The sequence below is a fragment of the Artibeus jamaicensis genome, unplaced genomic scaffold, assembly GCF_021234435.1.
Source record: "Artibeus jamaicensis isolate MK-2021 breed Jamaican fruit bat unplaced genomic scaffold, CSHL_Jam_final scaffold_1689, whole genome shotgun sequence".
Classification (NCBI taxonomy): Eukaryota; Metazoa; Chordata; class Mammalia; order Chiroptera; family Phyllostomidae; genus Artibeus; species Artibeus jamaicensis.
In genome coordinates, this window is record NW_026522029.1 from 12,422,886 (window position 1) to 12,446,879 (window position 23,994).

General features: G+C 53.3%; 2 protein-coding genes across 5 annotated transcripts in view; one reads left to right on the forward strand and one right to left on the reverse strand.

The window, feature by feature from the left end:
- Window positions 1-17,195, forward strand: part of SASS6 (SAS-6 centriolar assembly protein) — a 45,338-nt gene extending 28,143 nt beyond the window's left edge. For 2 of the 3 annotated variants that reach the window (XM_037153035.2, XM_053655978.1), the window contains one exon: window positions 13,997-17,195. In XM_037153035.2, the coding sequence (XP_037008930.2) occupies window positions 13,997-14,004 (8 nt within the window). In that variant the 3' untranslated portion in view covers window positions 14,005-17,195. Of the gene's footprint in view, window positions 1-1,003; window positions 1,528-13,996 lie in introns of those variants that run through there. The other variant, XM_053655977.1, reaches the window with a different exon arrangement.
- MFSD14A (major facilitator superfamily domain containing 14A) lies at window positions 19-22,820 on the reverse strand. Of its 2 annotated transcripts, none has more exons than XM_037153036.2 (12): window positions 22,585-22,820; window positions 18,155-18,250; window positions 12,886-12,948; window positions 10,064-10,191; window positions 8,333-8,447; window positions 7,762-7,980; window positions 7,391-7,504; window positions 6,867-6,938; window positions 3,320-3,432; window positions 2,286-2,383; window positions 1,521-1,684; window positions 19-769 (listed from the first exon to the last, which is right to left on the reverse strand). In XM_037153036.2, exons 1-12 carry the CDS (start codon window positions 22,666-22,668, stop codon window positions 563-565), a joined length of 1,473 nt encoding a protein of 490 aa, XP_037008931.1. In that variant the 5' UTR covers window positions 22,669-22,820; the 3' UTR covers window positions 19-562. The 2 variants fall into 2 exon arrangements, with proteins under 2 accessions (XP_037008931.1, XP_037008932.1); XM_037153037.2 differs by lacking the exon at window positions 22,585-22,820 and adding an exon at window positions 21,570-22,520.
- Between the last annotated feature and the right edge of the window lie 1,174 nt (window positions 22,821-23,994).

The following is a 23,994-nucleotide window of genomic DNA, read 5'->3' on the forward strand; positions in this document are numbered from 1 at the left end:
AATAAAATTACTCCAAACAAGTTTGAAACATGATTCAGATTTAGTACAGTTTTCTTGAGGTTTTTTTTTTTTTTAATGCAAACAATTTACCATTTCTTTAGTGCATCTGCATTAAGGCTTTGAATTATTTGACCCAAGATTCTACAATAATGAAATCCGACTCCAGGTTTTACAAGGTTAAAAGCCACAGGTCCGCAGCCGAACTTCCCACTCTGCTGCGAGTCCGCGTGCAGGCCAAGCTCAACGGCTGCAGGAAACGGCAGCAGAGACGTTGCTAGTACATAAGAAGTTACACATAGTTTTTAATTAAAGGGGGTGTATGATAAGACAAACAGCTTAGTGGCAAGAAATTGGTTCTAATAAACAAAAGCTTCCTTTTCAAAAAAAATTGTAACATCTTTGGAAAACTGTCCGGGTCTTTCTCGAGTCCCCACGGAGCCCATGCAGACACATTTGTTGAGACACCCTGACAGTCCGTCGTGGGTGGAAGTGGAATGTCCACTGGGGCCACAGGTGCCAACTCAGCCCTGGTGCGGGTCGGGGAGCCTCCCTGGTGGCGACGTCACACATTCGTGTCCTGGAGCAAGGGTTCTTTGGCCTCTCCTGGCGCCTGCGTGCTATGAGGGTGGCTGTGCCCGCCACAGTGCTTCCTCCAGCCACCAGGGCGCAGGCTCAGGTTGGTGTGTTCGGGGATGAACAAGGCCACCAGCAGGGCCAGCAGCACCGAACAGGCTCCGAAGAGGAAGGGGGGGCCGGGGATGATGGAGTTCTAGGGGGGACAGAAAAGCAGAGTTGGCATTCTTGTGAAAACATCTTTGCTCATAAGAAATGCCTTTCTTTTGGTGATACCTCATGCTGTGAATTATAAACCTTCATTATGGCATTAAAGCTATAGCTAGAAAAGCATTCCCTTTTCAGGAGTAAAGGGGTACTATCACAGTCTCAACAGGAAATTCTGGGGGTAACAGCCAAGTATCCTATAAAAAATTATTGTCACCTGCAGCACAAAATCTGGACACAGTCTAGGAGCCTTCACTTACTTTGTTCAAGAGAAAAGCAAGACAGAAGTGTAAAACCGAGTAGCACGCAGCAGTGTGGTAACTACAGCACAGAGTCGGTGCCCACAGGTCGTGCTGCGACCAGAAGAATCCGGCAGACCTCCGTTGCAGCCGAAACTTGCACAGCCAGTTCCCCCGCAGACCGCCTCAGACACGCCCAGCGGTAATTTAAAACCAGCCCTACAGCGGCTCAGCAGACTGGCCTGCAGTTCTGCTCGATAAACAGGGAAACTGTCTGCTGTTGACACTTTTCAGTTGTGATGAGGAAAGTGTCGCAACACCTGCCTGCCTCCCCCGCACCACAAGGCTGAGACCACCCTCTGTTCCCAGGGGAAAGGGGTGCACAGCCGGCTCAGCTTTGGTTTGTGAGGGCACTGGTCCCTCTATGATGACGAGAGTGTCGCATCGTGGCTTCCGCAAGCAGCCAGACGCGTGCACTCAGCGCCGCCTGAAGATGCCCACCTGCTCGAAGTGGTGCTGTGGGCTGGTGTTCGTCCCCACGTCCGTCCCCGTCATCGGCAGCTCTTTCAGCTCCACGTGGAATATGTAGAAGATGAAGCCGTACAGAGCGGGGCCCAGACCGTTGCACAGACCTCGGATTCCCGTTATCATCCCCTGGACGACACCTGAGCAGTCGGGAGAGAGGACCACTCAGCACACGCCCGCTTCTGTCCTGCCCTGGGAGCCGCACCAGCAGTCGGAAACCAAAGCTCTTGTTAACACTCGAGCAACGACCAATACCCTGGAGGCCCCTGGCTCCGTGGAGTGTGGCAATCACTCAGGTGGAGCCTACGGAGTGGGGGGGGGGGGGCAGGAGCTCTGGGTACCCCCAAGACGGGGCGCAGCCAGGCCTTGCAGTCGGACGCAGGGCACTGCCCGCTCAGCCTGGGCGCCCACCTTCCTCTCATCAACCCAGTGGCCGCTGCCGCTCTTTTAGAACACTGCTGTTTTATGACTAGAATTTTTTTCAAAGAATTAGTACCATTTCAAGAATTGAATGTTCCCACCACAAAGCCTAAGATGAATGACAGAAATGTGTTTGCCATTTGTGTTCGGATCACTGAGCCCGTGAGGTGAGCACGAGGGCTGAGCGTGGCCCCAGGTGTCGGGTGCATCAGTGGGTGTGGCGTGGCCACATGTCAGAGGCACAAGCTGCCTGCACCGGAGGGGAGGGCCGGGACGGCGGGTTCCGTGCCCGCACGGCCGTCCCAAGTCCCACGGACTCACCTTGCTGGTCGGCATCAGCAGTCCGCGAGACGAGCGCGCTGACGGCCGGGAAGGTGATGCTGGACATGGCGGCCACGGCCCCCGCGGCCCACATCATCCTGTGGGCAGAGCAGCGATGCCCAGACGTCAGCCCCCAGCGGCCCCATGTGAGCTCCGGGGGCTGGGGAACCACGCCAGTGGGTCCTGGAACGGTGGCCCCCCATATGTGGAGAATAATGTACGAATAAACACCATTAAACGTTTCTAAACATGAGAAATCAGAAACTTCCCACAATGAGCCCACGGTCTTCAGATGCAGTGTGGAGATACCACCAACCGATCACAATTTTGGATGCTCCTGGTCTGATGTTTAAAACAATGTTTTAGATAAACCGTGAGCAACTCCTCCTAAAGGCTGCACGAGAAGAGAGTGCCCGTCAGAACACACCGAGTCCAGACAGAGGACGTGTGCGGGTGTGGGACGTCGGTACAGAGCGGGCTTGGTCCTGCAGGTGCCGGGCGCAGGCAGAGGGCACCGGGCGCAGCCTGGCCTCGCACCTCCCGCCCGCCCTCGGGGAGCCGCCCCGCACTGCACGGGCGGCCCGGCCTCAGCAGGAGGCCGCCCCATCCCCGAATGTGCTTGCAGAGCGAGGCTGCCCTGGTGACGATCCTTCCGGCCAGAAAAACCAAACAGGCAAAAGCACGAACTTTCAGGGCCCTGTTGCTATGGGACTGGGTGCTTTCTTCTGATGACAGGGTGATGGAGGCACTGAACAGTCAACTTGGGGTCAGGGGCTCAACAATCTTGTTCAAAACCCCAGCTGGTGACTCAGCTATACAACGCCACCTGTCCGGCCATTCTAGAGTATTTGAACACACGGGAGCGGCCTGTATTATACAGTTGGAGAGAAAAGGCACAGTAAAGACTGAAGTCTAAGCCTTAGTTGAGAAGCAAGTAACTACAGAAACGGTCAATTATACCTCAAAGTGGAAAAAATAAAGACAAAAGAGGCAAACACCAAAATAATTAAGAAAATTAAAATAATCACACCTACCAAGGTTCTGAACCAAAGCCGTACCATGCCAGCTGCAGTATCTGAAATCCCAGACCCAATAAAATGGTGTTCTTGTTTCCAATTGACCTCATAAGTAAACTCAAGACTATGGTCTGGAAAAAAAAGACCAAAATGGTTCGTCAGAATACAAGAACTTTTTAAAATGAAAGAAAGGCTATTTGGTGATTTCCTTCAACCTGTAATAAAAGGACCATTATATTTTGCTACATTTTGGCTTTTCAGCCAAAACAGGTGTGTCTGAGACCAGGGCTCCAGGTCAGAGAAGCAGGAAGTGCAGAGGGAGGTGAGCCGTGACCCTGACATTTCTGCGAGGCGGAGCGCCAGCCACCTAGACCGGCTGCCACAGCAGGACGCCCGAGGGTTCTCACGGGGACTCGCATGGCCCTGTCACATAACAGGGTACAGGTCCCCGTTCCTTGCCGACTGCAGAAAACCGGCCCAGTCCAGCAGCCCACGTGTCCTTAACCCAAGTTTGTCTGCTGCCAGCCCCTTGAGCTCTGCAAACACTCACTTTGACAAGCAGGATGTGGGAGGGGCCCAGTGTTGAGCAGAGACCAGGGCCTTGGGGAAAACTGGCCCTGCCCTGCAGGCTGCCCACCTCAGACCCCCCCGTTCACCCCCCCCCTCAGCTGAGCGAGGCACCGCACAGAGAGGGCGCTCAGTAAAGGCTCTGTGAGCTGGTGCGTCCTCCTGCTTCCCATTTTCTTTCAAAGCTGACACCCTCTGCAGTGACCTCCGGACCCTGGGAAGCAGCTTCGGTGGTTCTGTTTAAGGTGGGACACATGCCACACACGACTGCTAGGAAGTCCCTCCAGGAAGAAATGGAAACAGTTCAGGAAATCATTCTGACGACAGGCTGACACTTTAAACACACAATGATCAGGTTTGAAATTCTTTCAACAGAGACAGTCATTTAAGAGCTTAATCAGATCTCATCAAATAAGCCAGCACAAAGCAAAGGGTCCTTGAAGTAGCTGGACTCACATCTTCCTTGTCTGAGACCGCGTTCCAAAGGCACGCACCTCTGCTGTGGCAGGTCCCTCAACCGCGGCCCCCAAGGGGAGTCGCGCAGAGAGAGCAGCAGCAGCTTGTGGAGAAAACCTGCGTGTGTGGGGGCCGGGGACTGGGGACAGGCCTGCTTCCTGATCTGTCTCCCCAGCACTGAACGCCAGTTCTTAATAAATGTTTACGAGAAGCTTATGGGATTTTGAACGTCACAACATCCTCAACAATGATGGAATCAGTTAGAACAGTACAATATAAAAGAAAATTGTCCCTTAATCTAGTATAACTGATTTTGAGGACATTCAGTGATGTAGAGCTTAACCAAGGTGACACAGCTAATTAATTGTTAACTGACATCAGCTCTGGTCATCACTCAAACACCCGCCACCAGCCTGCCACGCCCCTCAGTGTTCTAGTTCAGAGGGCAGTGACCTCTGTGGGTCACTGACTGGTGCACGTACTGTCAGCAGAAGGGTTCCCTGCTGGCAGAGGAAAGACAGGTATCAGCACTCGAGCAGCTAATTCCAGGCTGTGGCTGCTACGAGGGGAGGAAAACGGCAGCGTGGGAAAGGCTGCTCAGCCGGTGGGCAGGGAAGTCTGTGTCCCTCCTACAAACAATACACTGGATGACCTGCCTTCGGGGCTCTGTATAATCGCTCTCAACATTTTAGTAGTTCATATGATGACACGAAGATCTCATGATCAATACATGCAGATGCTCCTATCACCTGCGTTTGAACACCAACGAATTTTCTTTTTTAAAATGTACTTTTACACTTTCAAATACTATTTTCCATCTGGCTGGATAGTCCCTGGGTTGTGCTTCTGCCCCGAACGCCCCAGGGTGGCCGGACGTGGCCGCTCCCTCCCCACACCCAGGGCCCTGCGGCCCGGCTCTCCCCTGCAGGACACCCCAGCTCCTGAGCTCCAGGGCTGTGGTCCACCTGTGTCCCGTGGGCCGGGTGCCACCTGCTGAGCACCTTCAGCTTGTCCCCCGCACAGTCTGGCGTCACTGCCCGAACACAGTCCCTTCAGACTGGAACGGAACCTCTGAGCTCGCAGCTCCTGGTCTTTCCACTGTGAGCAGTGCCCGTGGTCCCGTCCTTTCATCCGGAACAAGTGGCGGCAAGTCTCATCTCAGCAACGTCTGGGAAGATAATCCACCCTGACCAGCCTGGCTCCTTCACAGGGTTCGGAGTCAGCTCGACACAAGCGGCTGTTCTCACTGCCTGCGTACTTTCCTTGAGTGATGTGGGCAACGAGGCAGTGTCCGTGTGGGTCGCCAGGAACGAGCACTTAAATGCAGTGCCTTCGAACCTGGGACGGCCGAGGTAAACCATGGTCAGACTGCACTGACGCTCAACACCGTGTCCGCGTGGGTGCGACCGTGGAGGCGGCGCGCTACAGAATTTTAAGTTCATCACTAAATCTACCGAAAATTCACAAACGACGGGATCTGCAAAGGGAGCCCCACTGAGAGGTGGAGAAACCTGCCCAGGTCCCATTAAACTCCCATTAAAGGACTTTCCCTTCCACTTTTTAACAGAGGAAGCGGGAGCCCGCACCCTGGCTGGGAACAAGTGGGATGGTTGGCCGGGCGTGGGCAGGGCTTTTCCCAGAAGGGAGTTCCAGTCGTTGGATCGGGACTTCCTTTGGCAGAGGGATCGCCGGCAGGCTGGGAGGCGACGTCCTGAGAAAACCCACGTCCTTCCTCAGACCGCCACTGGCCACCCTGGGCGCTCTCCCAGCAAACGCTGCCTCCCGCCCCTCCGCCGGAAGCCTCCCCAGGCTCCCCGTTCTGCCTGGGGGTCTGAGCCGCCTGCAAGACCCCACCCTGCCAGGCTTCTGGAGCATCTTCCTCCCAGCCCCTCCGTCCTAGCCCCGCCCCAGCTCCGGCCCAGGCAGGGGCAGCCAGGCACAGGCTCCCCATGGAGCTTCATTCCCATTCCTGGGGCTGCTCGGTCCTCAGAATCCCTGGCTCCCTCTGAGCCGCAGCTCCACGGTCACCATGGTTACCTCGCATCAGCAACGCCTTCCCACCCTTCCCACCCTCGCAGGGACATGACACCCTGTTGCCTTTTATGTCCCCTGGACCTTTTCTTTATAGTTCTCACTATACCAGATACGTTTAAATTAACGTACTTAACAATTACCCAACAAAAATGTAAACTCTAGCACAGCAGGGAACTGGTTAAGTTTGTGGCTATCCCCTCAGCAGCTGCCACATGGTAGGCAGTCAGTATTTACTGAATGAGTCAAAAGAAGAACCGATATAAAATGCCTCACTTTATACAGGTTAGACCCCGGTGTAAATCAATAAACTGTCTTTCTGATTTATGTGTCATACAGTGACTGACACGTGTCTGTCCCCCAAATCTGATCGATGTCAGCCACCCGTCCAAGTTAAGTTTCTGAACCTGTACCCCACAGACCCCAGCACTGGTGACCCCACCAAGACCCCATCTGGACGGCCAGGGCCGCCCTCGGTGACACATCCCTCCCGCCCACTGAGGGGACTCACCTGTGCAATGATGGACAGAATGCCGAGAACTGCTATAAACGCAGCCACGCTCTCTGGTGAGAATTTCATAATCTAGGAGGTTTCCAGAAAAACTTACATTAATAAATAAAGAACCACAGCAAATACCATCAAACCCCAACTCCTCCTTTATAACCAATGAATTCTTCAGCATATGACCTTGGCCTCGAACTGAGTGCCAAGGAGGAAGAGACAAATGAAAGCCCCCCCCCCACCCCGTTCGGCGGCTGCTGTCCTCCTGTGCACTCTGCGCCACAGCCCTTCTCTGAGGGGCCCGAGGACCCGCCACCTGCACCAGCAGCAGACACACTCCGACTTGCCGACGGGGACACTGGACCGTTCCCACCAAGGACCGGCAGCCACAGGGGACGGCAGCTGGTGCCAGCGAGCCGCTGTGTGCACAACGGCCTTCGTCCCGAAAGGCCTCTGCCACCACGGCTCCCTCGCCGTGAGTGTTCCTGTCACGCCTCGGGCGACGGCAGGACGGCCGACCCCGGCGGGCTCACCTGTCGGAGGTACAGGAAGAAGCTGGAGTACTGGCCGGCCTCCGGGAGGTAGGAGAGGAACACGGTGATGCAGATGAGCAGCACGACGGAGTCCTGGCCCACCTTCTTCAGGGACTGGACGGGAAAGGGGCTGGCGTCAGGGCTCCGTCAGAACAGGGGGCTGCTGTCGGGCCGTGCAGACCCCCTGGCAGCGTCCAGAGACCCTAGATGCCTCTCCTACACTACGTTTCTCCATCCTCCCCAAACAATTCTCAAAACTATGTCAAAGTCATCAACTCCTCTCTCCAAAGAAACACCCACAAGAAAACATTCCTGCCGCTGCACTGGACCACGTGGCCCCTCTTCCTGCCACGGAGACCCTGTGGACGTACCGCGAAGGGGTCAGCCTGCTCCCAGGAAATGGGTGCCCCCCAGGACGCCGGCCGCATCTTCTCAGGCAGTGACTCGGGCACAGCAACGAGGATGAAGCAGATGTCCAGCAGGGCGATGGCCGTGGCCAGGACCACCACCAAGCTGTCCCCGTACACCCGGCCCAGGTACGCACCGATGGCGGGGCTGATCACCAAGCTGGCAGCAAAGGTGGCCGAAACCTGGAGCAAGTCAAGGTCAAAGGCAAGACGACTCAGGATGCTGCGCCCTCCGTGCGCCTACCTGTGCTGTGCTTTAAACACTGTTCTTCTGGGGGAAGGGAAATCGATCTGATTCTTAACTAAAAACTGCGTAGCAGCCTCCAAGATAGAGGCTGTTTGTTCAGATAAATCCAACTGACAAAGTCACAGGTGAGAGAGCTTAGAAAACCAAACAGAACCCTGGCTGGGTGGAGGGAGGGCCTGCCCCGCCCGCAGTGCTCCACGGCCGCCCAGGGGAGGTTTCGCTGGGAGCTGTGTGCAGTGAAGAGTGAGCCCAGTCAGCCCCCGGGGCCAGCAGCGCGGGCGTACAGACCTGACCGTAGGCCATGCTCCGCTCGTGCTCCTGCGTTATGTCTGCTACGTAGGCGAACACCACGGAGAAGGTCACGGCGAACACGCCAGAGACGGAGATGACGGCGAAGTACCACCTGGGTGGGCAGACAAGGGACCGGAGGCGGTGAGAGCAGCCACTCCCCCAGGCGCCTCCGCTGTTCGTAGAACCAGCAGCCGCAGCTGCCTGGAACAAGCAGGGCCGGGGGGGGGGGGCCCTGACGGCCACTCGGCCACTGTGCAGGAACGCTTACAAATCGGTCATGTGCTAGGTCACTCTTAACCAAACTGCTGAATTTTTAAGTGGCTTTGTGGTGCTGACTTAACGACAAAGTGTGTTGCGACCCCGCCCCGACCCTCCCACGGGACTAGCACAGGACGACAGACTCAGTAAGTCACACTGAGCAACAAGTCACTCTCCAGTTGCCTTGGGTCTATTCACAGAAACCAGATGTTATTTTCGTAAATTATCTTGAGCTTTTTATACGTTGGCAAAACAAGTAACTCAGTGTTCACACAGAAAAACTTGTATAGCACAGTTTGCAAAGAAACTCAGGAATGAAGAGCGGACAAAAGATATTTTAAAAAGCTCTATGATTCCAAAATATGTGGCTGCGAATAGAAGTTTCTAGTGTAATGCTGATGTTTAGATTTTAAAATACCATGTGATCATTTGGGCTTTCAAAATATCACTCCAGCAGGACTTCACTGCTTGCTGATTTTTCCAACACACTGCTTCCCACAGCAAGTCCTCGCTCCCCCCGCCCAGGCCCCCTGCAACGCTCCACCGCCATCAGCATGGGGCCGGGTCTGCAGGGCTGGGGAGGCCCTGCCCGGCACAGGCCCTCGGCTTTTCTGGACACACCCTGGAAGCAGAGCCTTCTAAGACGTGGGATGAACTGATGACACTCAGTGGAATCCAACATCAGTCAAAGAATTAACACACTTATAACCAACCTGGGCTCTGAGGCCAGGGAGAAGCACTCCCTGGGGGCACTCCCTCCCGTTCCCCTCAGCGGACATCCTGACCTCACTGGGGGCAGGGAGCCCCGTCTTGCCCAGACTCAGGCAACCGCCCGCAGCACAGGCCTGAGACCAGACGCCGGCCGAGGTCAGGGGTGGGACAGGAAGGCGGCACACCCTGGCAGCCAGGCCCGCCTGCAGTGACATAGGAGCTCGGCGGCCCCCGGACAGCGAGGGGACAGTGGACGACAGCCAGGCAGAGAAGAGATCCTGGGTCCCCGAGGTGCCACGCTGGCTCTGCACCCATCGAGTCCAGGCTTCTCTCGTGTGGACAGGAAAAGGCGGGTTCCCTGACTTTAAGCAGCTATCATTTGGGCCTTTACTGATCTACAATAAAATCCATTCCTAATTAATACAGAGAGTGATGATAAACTGTGTTTTTAACATTCCAAGTAACAACAACAAAAATACGCTGGCAGCCCTCCGCAGTCCCTAACACGTTCTGAAATTGGGGCTCTGACCAGAGGCGGGCTCGCCAGTCCCCCCACACGGCAGCAGTGAGGTCGAGAGCCTGGGGAGCTATCACCTGGTTCCTCCACCTCTGAGGGCCTCCCACCTGCGACAAGGACAGCTGAAAGCATGCAACTAAAACCTGCACAGACAGGGGGCCCGGGGTGCACGGAGCGAGGGAGCGTTCAGAGAACAGCAGCCGACGGCGTGCTGTGTGGCTGCGACCTGGCCGCACACTCACCACGGGCTGATCTTCATCAGGGGGATGGGGGCGCACGTGAAAAACACGGTTAGCAGCAAGAAGGACTTCCGGCCCCAAACATCAGAGAGAGCACCAATAAGCGGGGCGCTGAGGAATGACAACAAACCCTAAAAAAAGGTAAGGGAAAAAAGGTATACTATGTCCACTGGCGGGCCAAAGGTAACCATTTTGCCAAGAGAAGAACTTTAAACAAGTTCACTTCTACAGTAAGAATACCATTGAGCTTCGGGGAAACTGCTCATTTCCCGCCCACATGTAATGTGAACGATCCCCAGCACGGTCTAGAATCTTCCCACGCAGGAACTGGCTGCCTATCCAACACGGACGCTCCCACGACTTCGCAATCGCAGGAACTGCACGTGCGCGACTCGAGAAAGAATGCTGTGCTCGCTGTTTTCAGATTCACAGCTTATTATTCTGTCGATCAAATTTGTTAGTCAAATGAAGGTAAGAGTGAAGAACATGCAGGATAATCAGGACTTTTCCATACTGATCAAGTTTTAGACTTCCAAGTTTTTAAAATAGCTCTTTCCAATTTACACTGCTCCAGAAGGATAAAGTTCAACAGGAATTAGGAAAATGTTATGCTAATAAAACCAACATACAGTAGAAAATTTGCAAGCTAGATCAGAATAAGTAAGCAAAACTTCTACATTATCTGTTTCCAGAGAAACCAAAAATAACACGTTGGTGTGTTTCTTTAAAAATTCTTTTTACTGATTATGCTGTTAGAGTTTTCCCAATTCCCCCTCTACCCACTGCCACCTGGTGCTCCCATCCCTCCAGCAGTCCCCTGCTTTAGTTCATGTCCATGGGTCATGCGCGTAAGTTCTTTGGCTTCTCCATTTCCTATCCTATTCTTAACCTCCCCATCTATTTTGTTCCTACCAATTTGTGCTTCTTATTCCCTGTACCTTTCCCCCCATTCTCCCTCCTCCCCCTCCCAGCTGATAACCCTCCACGAGAGCTCCATTTCTGTGATTCTGTTCCTGTTCTAGTTGTTTGCTTAGTGTGTTATTCGGGTTCAGTTATTGATAGCTGTGAATTTGTTGCCATTTAATGTTCATCGTTTTGATCTTTTTCTTCTGTAGTCCCTTTAGCATTTCATGTAATACTGGTTCGGTGGTGGTGAACTAACTCCCTTGTCTGGGAAGCATTTTATCTGCCCTCCGATTCTAAATGATAGCTCTGCTGCACAGAATAGTCTACACTGTAGTTCCTTGCTTTTCATCACTATGATGAAAAGACAAGAAGTATTCAACTTCTTGTCAGTCCCTTCTAGCCTTCGAAGCTTCTTTTGAGCAATCAGCTGAGAGTCTTACGAGAACTCCCCTGCAGGGAACTAACTTTCTCTTGCTGCTTTTAAGATTCTCTATCTTTAACCTTTGGTATCTTAATTATGAAGGGTCCTGGGGGGGCCCTTTGAGGCAACCTTGTTTGGGACTCTCTGTGCTTCCTGGGCTTGAATGCCTATTTCCTTCACCAGATTAGGGAAGCTTTCTTTCATTATTTTTTTCAAACAAGTTTTCAATTTCTTGCTCTTGCTCTTCTCCTTCTGGCGCCCCTACGATTCGGATGTGGTTACATTTAAAGAAGTCTCAGGTATTCCTAAGCCCGTCCTTGATTTTTTAATTCTTTTTTCTTCCTGCTGTTCTGACTGAATGCTTTTTCCCTGTGTTCCAACTCATCGATTGGATTCTCAGCTTCATCCTCTCCACTGCTGGTTCCCTGTGGACTTCTCCTTTGTTTCACTTAATGCAGCCTTCATTTCTGCCTGGGCCTATTTTATGCTGTTGAAGTACCCAGTGAGTTCCTGGAGCACCCTGATAACCAGTGTTTTATCTGTGCATTTGACAGATCGCGTATCTCCACTTCATTTAGTTCTTTTTCTGGGGTTCTGTTCTATTCTTTCATCTGGGCCGTATTTCTCTGTGTCCTCGTTTTGACAGCCCCCGTGTGTTTGTTTCTGTGTATTAGGTAGAGCTGCTCTGACTGCGTGTCTCAGTGTGTGGTGACTGTAGAAAAGCGCGCTGGTGCCGTGGGGTGGGGTGGCGCCTCGGGTCACCACGGGGCAGGGTGGCCCCGTCACCGCTCCGCTGCTCTGCTGGGGGAGGGCTCTCGGAGGGACGGTGCCGCCGCCTGGGAGTCTTGCCCAGGAGGAAGCTGTCCCCCAGCACTCACACTCCACTTTCTCCCCGTTTGCCACTGGGGCCCTTCCAGATGTTGCCATGGTGCTGAACCCCAGCGGGATTGAGTCTGCACATCCTAAGTCCATTGTGGGCCCTTTAAGAGGAGTCTTGAGAATTCTGCAGTTTTTCCCACACCCCCCCTGCCCCGCCCACACACACACAGGTTTTTATAGCCAGAAGTTATGGGGGCTTATCTTCCTGGTGCTAGGACTCTGGGCCGGGTCGTCTAGACTAGGGTTCCCGAGGTCTCCCTCCTGATCTTTACCCACACCTGGATTCAGGCCCGCCCTTGCCCCACCTGGACGAGTGTGGCTTCTTTAAGTCCTTGGTGGTCGGACACCACACAGCGTGGTTTTCTGACAGTTCTGGGCGATGTCTGTTTCGTAGTCTAATTGTATATCTCTGGACATGGAGAACACAGAGGAAATCTGTGTGATGTGATTTACTGTTAGACACAGTTGGCCACACTGAGTCGAATCGTATTTAAAACCCAGTTGGTTAAAAGACTTCAATAATCCCGTTACATAGACCGAACTGCATCTATGTAACGCCAGGACACTACGTGTCTGGGTGTGTGTGCACACACGTGTGTGGACGTGCAGCAGCTCCTACCTTTACTCCTTGAATGAGGCCGTTCATCAGAAATGTGTGTCTAGGGAAGGTTTCGTGTAAGACCTACGGGGTAAAAACAAAACAGAAATAGGCCACGTTTTAGTCTCCGTAGGACGTCTACACTCACGTTTTAAAACACGCTCTCGTGACACGATACAGTCTAATCTCAGTCCACACGCGTTTCCAGCCATGCGTGACACGGAGCACGCTGCCAGCGCCCACACCAGCACCACGCACGGGCGATCCCAGGTCCCCGGGCGCTGAGTCGGGCACTTCGTGCACCTCGTCCCCTTTACGCCGCACAACGCGTGGTGGGAAGGCTGACCACACAACCGTCACACACCCGGGTTCCACAGGAAGTGGCAGAACTGAAAGCGAGCACAGGAAGTCGGGCCTGCAGTCCACGCTCGTTCGCCCCCCGCGTCCCACGGGTGCCCGACGGAGGGGACTCCTCCCTTCCAGGCAGGCGCACCTTACTATCCCAGACAGCAGACTGCGGATACAGCAGGGAACTACTGTACTAACGGCCGTAAAGTGGGTCTGGAAAGACTCCATAAAGCAAGGGGAAGAAATCGCCACCTGTGAGAACGCCCCACGCCCGCTGTCAGACCGCGGGGTGTCAGTGCGGTCACTGGGGGCGGCGTAACAGCCCCGCCCGGGATGGCACCACCCTGTCACAGACCAGGCAGCTCTGCCCCTGCCCTACCCAAAGGCGTCTCCCACGGAGGGACAGCAGGGTGGCACCGTGGGGACCAGAAGGCAGGGCACCTGCTCAGGAGGAGAGCTGTGCCGCGGGGAAACCTCTCCAGGGCCAGCCCACGCCCCTCCCAGTCTCTGTCTGCGGTCGCTCGAGATCCCACAACAATTCATGTGTGTAAAAATAAAGACAATTAGGGATGAAGTCTTAAGAACTTAGGAAGCGCCCTGGCTGGTGTAGCTCAGTGGATTGAGCACGGGCCTGTGAACCAGAGGATCACGGTTCGATTCCCAGTCAGGGCACATGCCTGGGTTGCAGGCAGGTTCCCTGCAGGCCAGTCCCCTGCAGGGGATGCACTAGAGGCAACCATACATTGATATTTCTCTCCCTCTCTCCTTCCTTTCCCCTCTAAAGATAAATAAATAACTCTAAAAAAAAAGAACTTAGGAAGAATGCCGAGAGTGAAGTGAGCAGCCCTCGAAATCCCGTCTGGGGACTGACGGTGCAGGAAGGCCGGGAGGCCGCCCCCAGAGGAGAGCGCAGCGGGACCCCGGCCGGGAGGGGCAGCCGCCTCCTTGTGTTCTGCAGCCTGAGACCCGCCGTCACTGCTGTCTTTACCTGGGGTGTCTAATCAAAGCCACCGCCGCCGACCGAACACCCGCGCGGCCCCGACCTCTCACGTGTCAGGCCTCCCGTCTTCGCCGTGTTTCTCGGTATGAAACCCTCCTCTGCAGCGGACGGAGGGCTCCTCGCGGGCAGACCTCTGCCCCCAGGGCAGCGCCCCCGCTCGGCCTGCACCACACGACGTAACAGAGGCCCACCGGACACTCACGTCAAGAACCCAGGCTACCACAGTCCCAAACCCAAACTCGGTGTGTGTCTGAAGATGGGCTATCTGTTCTGTGAGTTAATTCAGAAAACGCCCTCGCAACTTCAAGTTCGAGACCTAAACTGTGCACCTGGGGAGGGAAGGCTGGTAAGAGGCACTCAGCGCAAAGAGCATCCTGTCCCCATCCCGCCCCCCTTCCAGCGAGAGCCGAGCTGTGACTGTAGCAGGCGCTGCCTGTCGTCCGCTCCAACCACGCGAGACAGAGTAGACGGGCTGCAGGCCGACAGGCGTTCGGAGCCAGGTCGGAGCCAGGTCGAGGTGCTGCCCTGGAGTCCACCCCCCCCACACCCAACATGCGGGTTGAAAATAACCCTGCCGACATGCCCTAGAGCTGGTGTGGCTCAGTGGACTGAGTGCCGGCCTGAGAACCAAAGGGTCGCCAGTTCGATTCCCAGTCAGGGCACATGCCTGGGTCGCAGGCCAGGTCCCCAGTTGGGGGTGCACAAGAGGCAACCACACACTGATGTTTTTCTCCCTCTCTTCCCCTCTCAAAACCTAAAAAACAAAACAACAACAAAAAAGACTGCCAACAAGGTCAACAACTAAAATCTATAAGCAGAAAGCCTAAAACATTAGTCCTTCATTGGTAACATATAGAATGCAAAACTACATGTGTCTGGCTTCAGCAAGATGGGCAGAAGGCCTAGGTGTTTTGAAAAACTCCCCAGGTATCCCCAACATTCACCTCCGGTGAAAATTCTAACTCGGACAAAGCTCAGGTCCAGCTGCCTGTCAGTCGGAAGGCCCGCCCTGAGGCCCAGAGGCGCCACCCAGCCCCCCTGTGCCCCAGGGGTGGCGGAACCGGACTCTGCGTTCTCACTGTGGCATTGTCCAGGCTGACCGCAGAGTGCCCGGGTCTCTGTTAAGGAAGCGAGACGTGTCACAGAGGGAGACGGAGGCACACACACCGAGTTGTCCTCGAGCTCCCTCACACCACTTTCCTTAGTGACAGTCCACACGCCAGCTGTCCCCACACACAAGCGCCAGGGAACCGCAGAGGAGCCCCGCACCCAGGTCCCGCCACGGCTCTGCCACTCCCTGCTTTGCCGAGGTCTCTGCCCCCGCCGCAGAATCTCCCTATCACCAAGGAAGATGTAGACCTGAGAAACAGTGATAACCTAAAAACACGTAAAAGAACTAGAAGAATAAAACCCTGGGCTCAACGTTCATTGATTAAACTTTTTCTGAGAAGATGCTTGAGTTAAAAAATGCGATCAAGTAAAAATGGAAAAAGGTGAAGAATTACGACCTTGTAACTGTGTTAACATTAGAGACAGCCCTCCCAGGTAATAACTCATCACTGTGCCATTTACAGAGTCAAGTGTAAAGGCAAATGAGAATGAAGAGTAACTGTTACAACTGGGGGCAGGGATCTTGCTAAACATCAAATAATAGGCAATGAGGTCCCAGCAACGAGTCAAAGAAATGTACTCGCACTGGGAAGAAAAATTTTTATTAACTCCCCCCAAATTAGTGCGTTTTATTTTCCTGATCAGATTTCATTCAGTGTTTAAAATTTTTTAATCCTTACCTGAGAGTATGTTTATTGACTTTAGAGAGGGAGGGAGAGAGAAAGAGAGAAATATTGATGTTGGAAAGACGCATCAACCGGCTGCCCTATGCCCTAACCGGGAATTGAACCTGCAACCTTTTGATGCTACAACCAACCAGGGCAGCTGGCCAGAGCTCAAGTCAGTATTTTGAAAAGTTAAAAAAAAAAAGTTAAGAAAATCAATGGTAATATCCATTTTTTAATTAACAAAAATAATTTAGAATACACTCCCGCTGCTGCAAAAAAAATGAATAAACAAACCTTTATGTGTAAATAACTGAATTCCTTCTTTGTTCTTAAAGAAGACAATTTCCCTTTGTCCCGTTAGGGGGAAAAAAAACCGTATTACTAAAGTTAGACAAACCCTTGACATACCTAAAAAAATAGAAACCGAAAGCACATTTAAAAAATGGCTAACCAGCCCTGGCTGGTGGATTGAGCGCGGGCCTGCAAACCAGATGGTTGAGGTTCGATTCCCAGTCAGGACACATGCCTGGGCTGCAGGCCAGTTCCCAGCAGGGGACACACGAGAGGCAACCACACACTGATCTTACTCTCCCTCTCTCCTTCCCTTCCCCTCTAAAGATAAATGAATAAAATCTTTAAAAAAATGGCTGTCCACACTTCAAGTCCTGACGGCCACTCGTGTGGACACCACAGCAGCCTTCCTGACGGCTCGCTGACGGAGTGGTTAAGGTTTTAATCTCGGCAGGGCTGGGGGCCGGGCTGCCCCAACCCAGGGCCCCTGGGCCCCAGGGCCCCAGCCGGAGCAGCCTGGCTCTCTGCGCCAGGCGGTGGGCCGCTTCCTTCCCGTCTGGGGGCCAGCAAGTTGCCTCCCTCTCCCACCCTTCCTGTGCTCCAGACGTGGAGAGTCTGACACCCCGCCCCTCCAAGGTGCTTCTGAGGCCTGGAAGTGACCGCATGTTCAAGGGCGCAGGGCTGCGCGGGCCCGCGACCACATAAATGTCCAAGGGCTGTGCACCGCAACGAAGCTCAAGTACTTCTGACCACAGGGCAATGCCCCACCGCTGGACTGGGACGCTTGACCTCGGCTTGGAGCCCGGGACATCAGCTCATCACCATACAATGACGCTGAAAATGTCATAATGAGCCCCCATCATGTGATGAAGTTCCAAACCAGTGAGGGCAGGACATGGGTAAATTCATGTGTAAAGATTCCCCTCAGAAACTATTAAACTAAAAAAAAAAAAAAAAGAGATCCATTTTAAAAGCCCACTTTCACTTATTTTGAAAATCCATTCATGTAAAACTGACAACCCATTCCAGGGACATGAGCTGTTAAAAGAACCCAGTCCAAACCCTTGAGTTGGCCTTCTTCCAAGTGCACGGTAGCGTGGGCTTCACGCTGTGTGATGCGAGCTTCCTCTCCACCCTGTTCCGGTGGGCACCCGGGAGACCCGCACGCGTGTGTGGACACAGTGGTACAGATACCAAGGGACAAGGAACATAACTTTCTCGGACGACTTCAGTCTACTTACATGAGCACTGAATCTAGTTAAAAACCTTTTTGAAAAAGCTTTTTTGTATAACAATGAACAAGCTCAGGAAAATGTAAGGGAGTATATTTCCTCGTGGTTCTTTTTTGGGGGGATTTGGCCAATTGTCCGTGCACCCTCATCACACCTTCCGAGGTCAAGCCACGCTGCTCCTTGCTCCTCTCGGGTCTACACCGCCGACGGAGGGCCCGCACCCGCAGCACCCGGGGCGCACGGTCCGGCTGGAGGCCCTTCCCAGAGCCCCGCACCTGGCCATGTTTGGGGGAAGGCAGCCTAGGCCTCCGAAGAGACCGGGTTACCGGTCTTGGCTTAAAGTAAAGGAAATTTCTATTTGGAAAATGCAACTATGTGAATGGATCTCAGAATAATCCTGCTGAGTGACTCAGGCCGCAGACCCTGTCTCCCCTAAAGGGGTCACCCGGGGCAGGGCCACCCGCACAGGGCCAGGCCCTCCCGGGGAGTGAGAGCGAAGGGGAGGCTGACCGTCTGAGGGGTGGGGGGCGATCACCCATGGAGACGAGAAACTTTTGTCCCTTACTTCCTGGCACATTCACCTGCACCTCCCCCTGGAAACAGTGCACAAAGCGAGGATAGGTGAGGTAAGGGTTACTCACCACCAACGTGGGTGCCGTCAGCAAACCCCATGCGAAGAACTCCAGGAAGATGACGATGACCGCGTGGTACACGCTCGGGGAGCCCACTCCTTGAGGCTGGAAAACAGAGCGCCCAGCAGTTAGCCATGCGCAGGCGCGGGAAGGCAGGGACGCAAACCTATGCCTGTCTTCACTGCGCTTGGTTTCACGGTTTCCAGGTACTTTCCATAGAGTACATTCTGCCTTGCTCCCTATCTAATCTTTAAAGTCACTTTACCAATTCACATGTGAAAACCGTACATCTTTCAGCTTGTCTAGACACAGCCCCACCAGTGTATTCATAAAAGAGTAAGAATCATATGAAAAGGCAAACTTTAAAAAGTCATAAGGGAAATTCTCGTTTTGATAATACAAATACAACTCTTTGGCTCTTAGCCTCTATAAAAAACCTGGTTCTATATAACAATAATCTAACAAGAAACTGGGATCACATCAAACTGAAACTCTTGCACAACAAAAGCCATCCGCACTACCAAATGGGAAGAGAAAGTCACCAGTGACATATGTCCGATAAGGGGCTAATTCCCAAAATATACAAGGAACTGACATGAGGGAACACACACAAAAGACAATATGACTGACTAAAAGGTGGATGGAGGACCCAAACAGACACTTCCCCAAAGAGGACAGACACACAGGAGGCCAACAGGCCCCTGCACAGATCTGAGGGATGCAAATTAAAAACACAACGAGGCAACACCTAACACAGGTCAGAACGCCATCATCGACAAACCAACCAACGACCTGGCGCTGGCGAGGATGCCGAGAAAGGGGGCCCTCCCGCTGCTGGGGATGCAGGCTGGTACCACTATGAAAAACGGAGAAGGGTCCCCCAAAACACATTAAAACCAGAACCGCCATAGGACCCACGGTTCCACTTGTGGGCATCGATCTAAAGCACTCATTTGAAAAAGGCATCTGTGCCCATGTTCACTGCATCATTATTATGACGGCCCAGATGTGGACGCAACCTCAGTGCCCAGGAACAGACAAACTCAGAAGGATGATCCGCCAAACACATCCACACACACATGCAGCCATAAAGGGGGAAATCTTACCACTTGGGACAATATGGATGGACCCAATATAGAGTATCATGCCAAGTGAAGACAAGGAGACAAATATGTGATTTTGCTTATTTGTGAAATCAAAAAAACAAAACAAGGAAAACAGAAGCAGACTCACAGATACAGAAAACAGATGGTTGCCAGATGGGAGGGGGCTGGGGGTGGGTAAACAAGGGGAAGGGGGAAGAAGTACAAACTGCCAGTGTCAAAACCAGTCACGGGACGTGAGATGCAGCATGAAGAACGTGGTCAACAGCACTGTCATAACTAAGTGTGGTGTCAGGTGGGTACTAGACTTACTATGGCGAGCACGTCGCAACGTACGTGAATGTCTAATCACTATGTTGCACACCCCAAACCAATATGATAGTGAAAATAGATTAAAAGCTTTTAAGCAATTAAAAAACACCCCCCTCCAACCGTGGAAGTATTCTAAATGTCAACACGCACCTTTTACTCTATCTGTCCTAAATGGGCCACACTGAATAAGGGCTATATCAACATGTTACATGCGTCCAGAATTTAACTAAAAACTGCTACTTATACATATGGATACTTCAAAAAACAAACTCAAGACAATGTCCTTTCATCAGTGAAATGGTACAGAAGGAAGGATTCAATATTTACTAAATTTAACTCGTGGAATTATCCCATAGTGAGTTATCCTGTTTTCAAATTGGATGACTTTTCTTCAACCTCTGGAAGCACGGACCCTTGGGAATCCCCCTAAAACAACGGGAATCACAGAAAGTTGCACAGACAAGTTCAGGGCGAGCCCGAGCCCGAGCCCGAGCCCCTGACGCCTGCAGAACCGCACGCCTCCGTGTAATCCACCTTCAGAACCTGCTGGTTAGTCTCGCCCTGTTCACTCGGAGGGTTCACTTCTCTCCACTGTTAAAGAGAAACTCCACTGTAATGAGCCTGTTCTTTGTGACAAATCATTACAAGTGCTGCTGATAAATATTAAAACTGGCTGATCAGGCTTACAAAGACGTCATTAGCAGAAGACAGAGCAAAGTAATTTGAGTAACACTGCTAAATATTAGTCAACGATGGGGGCCTGGTCAGCTCCGCTGGCCAGGGATGTGAGCCACTGGGGAGAGCCTGCCCCACACGACCCTGTACCTCAAACCCATGACTTGTGACACGGAATGAACCCACCCACTGGCACAATACACACACAGAAAGCACAGAGCAGGATCAAATGGCAACTTTCCTTCCTTTCTAAAAAAATGTCCATAATGGTGGTATTCTGACCCCTTTCTAACTAGAGAGGCCCAAGGCAAGTACAGTTTTAAGATCGTGTCTATGACTTAATGAAAGTGTTACTTTTGAAGTTATCTTTTTCTTACTTAAAGCTAGAGTGGATTACAATACAAACCCTGCAGAAGATGACCCTGACACACAGAATATCCCGCTTACACAAAGGAATAAATAAAACTACAATGCAAATCATCTAGGGATGTGTTTGGACCCACATTTTTTAATCACTGCTTTCACCACTTTAAACTCACACTGTAGGCCTGCAGGATTCAAAGCTTAAATCGAGCCCCAATGCTAAAGGGTGTCCAGCGCTCTCAGGGCGGGGTGTGTGACCTATGTGGCCCGAGAAGGCAGATGGTAACATCCTCATGCCCACAGCCATCCGGAAAGTTCTCCTTTACTGTCTGTTCTCTCTTAAAAACACAGCTGGTATACACATGTATTTTTTTGTCCAAAAGCAAGCTGTGAATTCACTGTAACTCTGATAAATAACAAGATAAAAATAATCTCAAACCTCACAGGATTTGCAATGAAAGCACCTGTTAGGTGAATCAAAACTCCAAAGACAGGACACAGAACTGAACTTGGCCAGGAGAATGCAGGTGCGTTCCTTGACCACAGCTCCATTCTGACCTCCTACAGAGAATACTGATCTTAAGTGTCACTTGCTCTCATCAAATACAATCCTGCGTTGCTTCCATTGGTAGGTTTTATTAAGAATTTAAAGCAGCGAGTCCCGGTGGTTGACAAAGGCATCCAGTGCTATTTCTCTCTCCACATGGTGGCTTCACCACCTGGCTCAGAAAAGAGCCAGGAATATCCACACCTGACTTAATCAGAGTGATGCTTAATTAATCAAGTACAACCAAAAAAATCTTAGGACTTGGACCACAGTTTCTCTTTCCACCAAACGTCAAATCTATGACATCTAAGAAACTTGACAGTCAGCTAAAAGTACATTCTGAAGTTGTTTTGTATGTCTCAAGCTTTCTAAATTTTAGCATATTGACTGGGCTATATTCTGAAATGTCAAAAAAAAAAGTTACTTATTTCAAATGGACTTGGCGATCCCTCGGTGTTGGTCGACTCCCACATTCAGCAGTGTGCTAGCAGCTGGTCAGGGATCCAACGAAATATAAACAAGTAGGGGGTAAAAAGCTCCATTTCTGCTCACTTCCCAGGAAAGAGGGCCTCTTATTTCACCCTTCCGTTCTGTTTTGGAACAGGACGGCAAAGAATGCAAGCAAGACCGGAAAGTGTAGCAATGGAGCCGTTACAGCATCAAAATGTCTAGGCGAACTACTTTCAATTAAAAATCTACGTCCCCTGCTGGTTAACTACAGCGCAGTTTCAAGTTTACTGTGATGACAACTGTTTCTAAAAAGCAAAACTTTTTCTCGCCCTCCATCCGTCTTCCTTTCCAAGCGTCTTCTTCTGCTCCTCGGGGCATGATCAATCCCAGTTAGCATTTTTTTTCTACGTTAAAAAACACGCGAGGTGATTTTCAAACAACTGGGTGACGGCTGTTTCATTCTAGGCCCGGTGTCCTCCGCCACGGTTCCGACGTGTGTAGACGGGAAGGGAGAGCCCACCTCCGCCGGAGTTCGCGGGTCAGGGGCAGCCAGGTGCGGGCGCTGCCCCCGAACCGCCGGAAGCCGGGAGCAGGCGCCCTACGGGCCCTGCGCTGTGGCCGCGCCCGGTGCCCCGGGGAGTAGCGTATGGAAAGACCGGCAGACACTGCCCCAGGCCCTACGACTGCGCGGCCACGGCTCGCGGGGCCCGGCGGGCACTGCACCCTGGCGGTGGCGCACATGGGCCCGGGCTCAGGCCCCGGGGACCACCGGAGGCGAGGGCAGCAGGTGCGGGTGAGGCCGGCGGCTCCAGCAGGAGCTCGGGCCCCGGAGGCCGCAGGCCAGGCCGGGGAGGAGAGCCCACGGAGCCTGGGCCCGGGGACCCAAGACGGCGGCCCCGCAGACGGGTGGGGCGGCGGGCACTCACGGCGGGGGTAGAAGGGGGTCGGGTGGGGCCCGAGGGATGCTCCCGGCGCGGCACCCCGCTCACCGTGCCTCCGTCCTTAATGATGATCTTCTTGGCCAGCATGATACTGCGGTTCGCGGCCCGTTTCTTCTTCTTCCCCTGGGTCATTTTACCATCCTCGAGTCCTGGCGCTGCTGCAGCCACTCCCGGGGCGGCCGGCCCCAGCGGCGAGTGCCGTCCCGCCACTACTGCCGGGCCGAGCCGCTCGGGATGCCCGCCGCCATCTTCAGGGCCCGGCCTGCCTCGGGCGGCGCGTCACATCGTGCGATCGGCGACGAGCCGCCAGGCCACGCCCCGTGACACCGCCCCCCACGTGACGCCGCCCGGCCCCGCCCCGAGACGCCGGGCCCCGCCCCTCGGCCGCTGAGCCGGACGCTGGTCTTAGGGGCAGGTTCCCTGTACTCGCTCCACCTGCTCCCTCGGTCCGCCCTTGACCCTGCGCGGTAGGGAGCGTTAGAGTCCCCTTCGCAGGGGGAGGGCCGTGAGTTTCTGGAAGTCACCCGCTGACAAACGGTGGCACGAGGACGGCAGCGCGCTCCCCAGCTAAGCGAAGGGAACCGAAGGGAGCTGCCGTGATCGCGAAGATAAACCCGCGTTTCGGAAACAGCCTCTGGTCCCCCGGGCGCGGGGCCTCCAGGGCTCCGCCCGAGCGCGCGTTTCCCGCGGCCCCGACCGCTCTTCCCGACCGCGGCCACCAAAAACGTGCGCCACCCCGCACACTTCGCAGCCCACTTCGCAGCCCACTTCCCGTTTGGCCGCACTGATTAAAAATCGGTCTAAGCGGGGCGGGTGCGAGAAAGACACGTGCAGATGAAGGTTTTGACGGGGTTTCAGTTTTGATTCTGGTAACTGTGCTGTTATGCAAGAGTTTCCTTTTCGTCAGTAGTCTTCAGGAGCGAAGGGGGGTGTAGCCGCCAGCTTCCCTTCAAATGTCTTGGCAGTAACGCGTGTGTATATATGTGAGGAGGGGGGACAGAGTGAATATCAAGCAGAATGGCAAGATGCTAAAAAAAAAGTGGATGGCGGTATGGCGGGCTTAAGACATTTTCACACTTTGGGGGATATTCCTCTTTGACGGAGGCGGGGCCTAATTTCCCTCTTGAAATGTGGCTCTATTCTGTCTAATAGAATGATGCAGGCGTGACAGCAGGGACTTGAGAGGCTAGGTCACAGAAGGCACAGACTTCAGGCCAGCAACAGGGCCACACCCCGGCAGCCTTGGAGGCCCAGGTTTCCTGGGACTGAGGTCTCTTACGGACAGGTGTGTGAGTCACCCAGGGAGCCAGCCAGTCAGGCCGTCAGCTAACTGCGACCCCTGCCAACATCCTGTCTGCAACCTCAGGAAACCCTGTGCCAGGAGCCCCCCCCCACCCCCGCCCCAGCCACGTACACTCCCGGTTCCGGACTCTCAGAAATTAAGATAAAAAGCCCTTG